General features: G+C 32.7%; 1 protein-coding gene across 1 annotated transcript; it reads right to left on the bottom strand.

Annotated features, from left to right (window-relative positions):
- Window positions 1–3,567: 3,567 nt before the first annotated feature.
- Window positions 3,568–4,310, bottom strand: LOC114398757 (seed linoleate 9S-lipoxygenase-like). The gene is made up of 3 exons (XM_028360911.1): window positions 4,307–4,310; window positions 4,052–4,244; window positions 3,568–3,880 (listed from the first exon to the last, which is right to left on the bottom strand). Exons 1-3 carry the CDS (start codon window positions 4,308–4,310, stop codon window positions 3,568–3,570), a joined length of 510 nt encoding a protein of 169 aa, XP_028216712.1.
- Window positions 4,311–4,597: the final 287 nt, after the last annotated feature.

Consider the following 4,597-nt stretch of genomic DNA (forward strand, 5'->3'; position numbering starts at 1 on the left):
ACATTTCTTTTCTTGATAAGGGCACTCTCCAGCGGTCTAATATTAATCTCAACCATGAGCACCATTAGGGTGCCATTGTTTTGTTAGTAAATATTTATTTTATAATTTAAAATTTATAAAATATATTATTTATATTAATTTTATTTTTATTTTTATAAAATATTTGTTTTAAAATATGTTACATAAAACTAGAATTATTATCTTTTAGGATTTTGTTTTTAAGGGATCAACTTGGTTTGTTACGTTTGTTCGTTTCTTTTGTTTTTTTCACGTTGGTTTCTAACATTCACTAGGTGTGATATAAGGGGGTTTATGCTTATATACTTATCTCTTTTTTTTAGTCAATAGACACAAGTAGAAAAATAATTTTATATTTTTTTCTAAATTTCTTCTTTTCGTGTTCTTATAAAAAAAAAAAAAATTTTTGAGAAAAAAAACATTGGTGTAGAAGGTTGGTGATCCTTTTGTTGCACATGATCGGAATTAAGGGTTGTCGTATCTTGGAAGAGAAGTGCAATTAGATTCTCCTACCGTGGAGACATTTTCTTTCTAAGAATAACGTTTGCGCGTTTCAATCCATATTATTTAAAACTTCTCCTTTAAAATCTTTTTTTCTACTTATTGTATGTTATATTGCATTTTTTAATCTATGAGCACCATTAGGGTACCATTATTTTGGCTTGGCGCCCTCTGGTAGAAGGAATTTTTAAAGCTAACACTGACGAATCTTATCATTCCAGTTCTAATGTGGCTGCTTATGGGGCTATCATTGGTAACTCTACAAGTTCTCCTTTAACCATGTTTCACCTGAACCTAGGTTTATGTAATGCAGTTTGGGATTAGTTATGGTCATTGAAGATGGGAATCAAGGTGGCTAGGGAGATGAATCTCTATCATGTTATTTTTGAGATGGACTCCATGGTGGGTGTGCAAATTATTCAAAGAGGCACGACCTAATCCGCTTTGTTTCACCCTTTGGTTAATGAGATTCATAGTCTTTTGATGCTCAAGGACTGGAAGCCTTCCCTTTCTCATGTCTATAGAAAGGCTAATCATAGTGCTAACTTCTTAGCTAATCTTCGTCATAATGGTTCCTTTGTTATGACTAGGGTTCTTTCTCCCCCTCCCTTGTTGCGTCTCATCCTTGTTGATGATGCTCAGGGGGTTGTCCTTCCTGCAGGTTGTTCCGTTATAATTTTCTATTTCCTTCCGTTCGTTATACAAAAAAGTAAGAAGAGAAACATGAAAATAAATTAGTCAAGGATATTTATGTATTTAGTGATCTTATCTAAATTCTGAGCAATTTAAACTTTGTATTTTGACTTGATTTAGATACCTTTTTTTCATTCACCCAAAAAAAGATATCTTTGTTTTTTTACGGAACTTGAATTAGATATACCTCTCTCTATCTAAATTAGAATATTTATTTTACATGAATGTTTTTTATGAGCGATTTTAAAGAATTTTTCATGAATGGCAATATTATTAGCAACTTTTCTTAACTTTTTATCATTTTTAATCAATCCTTTTCATACTTATTTCTAAATTTGATTTTAATATTTTTTTTAAAAATTGTCAACAGTTAAAAAAAACCTTATATCACAATATAAAATATTTATCATAAATTTAAGTTATAATTTATATGTTTAAAATGATTTAATTTATGACAAACACTACTAGAAATTATATATTTAACATCGCTAGGTTAACATCAGTTTTGGACAAAATCGATGTTAACACAAACGCGATGGTATACTTGTAAATAAAACGAGTTTATTAACATCGGTTTTGACAAAACCGATGTTAACATAATCTCGTTAACATCGATTTTTTGAAAAACCCGATGATAACATAGCCTCGTTAACATCGATTTTGTCAAAATCGATGTTAACATGACCTAGGTAACATCGGTTTTGTCAAAACTGATGTTAACGAGGCTATGTTAACATCGGTTTTTTTTAAAATTTGATGTTGCATTTTTACTTAAACTATAAACCCAAAACCCTTTTCTTTGCTCGCGCTCAGTCTTGCAAACCCACCCTCGTCATTGCCATTGTCCCTGACTCCCCACGCTAAGTCTCGCAAAGCCACCCTCAAGTCGTCGTCGCGCTCTGGTCGTGTTTGTTGTGACGCTCACCATCGTGTCCTGGTAAGTTTTCTTGCTTCGGAAAAATTCATGTCGTCACTGCCATTGTCTTTGAACAATGTTCATTGCTTTCCTTGTAGCCATTCCATTGGCACCAAAGCACTCTTTGCTCTTCTTTGTACTCGCAATCACAAGGTAAGTTTTGCTTGTGTTTGCCATTATGTTAACTTCCCTTAGTTATAACTTCCCTTAAACTGAGCTTTTAACTTCCCTTAGTTGGTCGCAACCTACATGTGATCTATTTAGAAAAGCTATACTTTGACTGTTTCAGGCTTCAAATACCCTGAGACTAGGCTCAGGCCCTTTGATTTGTGCTATATCAAAGGTGAGTGAGCCTATTGGCAATGACCCCTTTGTTCTTAGTGATTATTATTTGTGTTGTTGTTCATGAAGCTCTGTTGCTGCAGCTTTAGGAGTTGTACTTGCTATTTCTTTCATCCACAAAAGGAACGTTGCGGGTAAAATTATTCTTTTCTTCTCTAACATTTCACTAAACATATGGTAGTATAGCATGGTTCTATTTTGTACTTGCTCTCTGTATTTTTTAAATAAAAATTCTGCTATTTGTTAGTTCCCTTAACAAGTGTTGTTATTGGTTTTTTAGAGGATCCATTGAAATCTTAGTTCTGTGGCTGTATAGCATGGTTTTGTTCTGTGTCTCTTTAATAGAAATTGATATATATATATATATATATATATATATATATATATATATATATATATATATATATAAATTTACATTAAACTTATGTTTTCGTTTGGGTACTACTTACTCTTAGGTCACACGGTTAGTTAGGTATGAAGAAAGCAGCATGTGTAGTAGTTATTATTATCATATTTCTCTGTTTTAATTTACAAGTTAAGGTTTAATAGGCAGTGAGAAGATTAGATGGTAATCCCTTTAATTTGAAGTAGGTAGGTTCATATCAAATGGAAATGTATCTATACTAACCATGTTTAACATCTTAGGGCAATCGGTCAATATACACGAAAACCATCAAAGGACCAAACCAACTCAGCTAGAAGCTTAAATTATTAGTTAAGGATTAATGCCTAGTTGATATCAGCAAGCTTGTTATTGGACCAATACCAGAATTAGTGTTGCTTAGTTTCTTTTCTTTTAAGCTCTTGGTTGTTGTTCCTTTCTAAGATTTTTTTCTCAATCTCTACAAGAGTTTTTGTAAATGTTTCAAAGAAATCTTTTGCATTCTGATCAGAGGTCCAATTTGGAGTGTCCCTCTGTCCAAGGTAGATCTCATCAGAGGAATGTCTTGACAACATCTCCATCACTGTAAGATCAATAACTGTCTAGTACTTTGGTGTAATTGTTCTCAAAAAAGCCTCTTGAGGTTTCTTGACCATCTCATCATACTCTTTGGTTTTTTGTTCTAGGAGCAATCTTTTGCTTTGAGTTGGACGGTTTAGGATATAGCCTCCATAAGGGTACTGTATATAATTATAATGAAAGAGTCAATAAGCTCTTGACATGTCTTCATTTTAGGCCATTTGTTATCTTTTAAGTCACTATTACCCTTCTCCATAACTTCCTTCCACCATGCTTGTAGTTTAGTATCTTTTTCAACTGCCTTATCATTAGAGTAATACAAGTTGACATACTCTTGGACCCATGTCTTAATAGCATCCCATATTTCTAATCCATCAACAACATAAGGATAGTCCTTTATCACAAGGCGAAGGCCATGTGGGGAAGTGTGATCGTCAACTGCCAATCCTCTAAATCAAGCAAAGGAAAAAATAAACAAAATGTTATAGATAACACACCGCTCTCTTGATAAATTAATTTTAATTGTGTCATCATTAAAAGGGCATGGTATAATTTTGTTTTCTTATATATAATCCCATAATTGAACAAGTTCATATTTCTAATTTAATAAGATTGGTTACCTCTTGATGAGATCAGTTGGTAATGCTTGGGCAGTGAAAACCCAATTCTTGTATACAGCTGAAGACATCTCCATAGAGTACTCAATTGATATAAATGATACTCCAAACACTGAATCATTATCATACTCAATTGTCAGAACTAGAGCAGAATGGCTGCTAGGACTAGAAAACCCAGGAACTGATCCATCCAATCCTAAAAAATAAAATATAAAAAAACAAATAAAAAATAGAAACACGAGTCCTGAACAAGCTGACCCATGTCAACTAGTCATGGCTCACAAGACAGATAAAACAGGTCCCTTTTATTGTTTTGAAATTTTTTAAAAACTTTCTTTATATCATTTGATTATTTAGTTCCCAATTTATATCTTAAAGACAACAAATAAAGAATAGGTGGTAGTTTAAGGTATTTGTTTTAGGCTCTGTTTGGATGTGTTGATGATGAGGGGTGCAAAGGGAGGTTGTGGTATTTATAGGTGTGTTGTTAATCAATTGACCATTGCTCTGTGTAACTAATATACAACTCTTTTTTTAATTACACCCCTT

This window comes from Glycine soja, chromosome 19, assembly GCF_004193775.1.
Source record: "Glycine soja cultivar W05 chromosome 19, ASM419377v2, whole genome shotgun sequence".
NCBI classification, from domain to species: Eukaryota; Viridiplantae; Streptophyta; class Magnoliopsida; order Fabales; family Fabaceae; genus Glycine; species Glycine soja.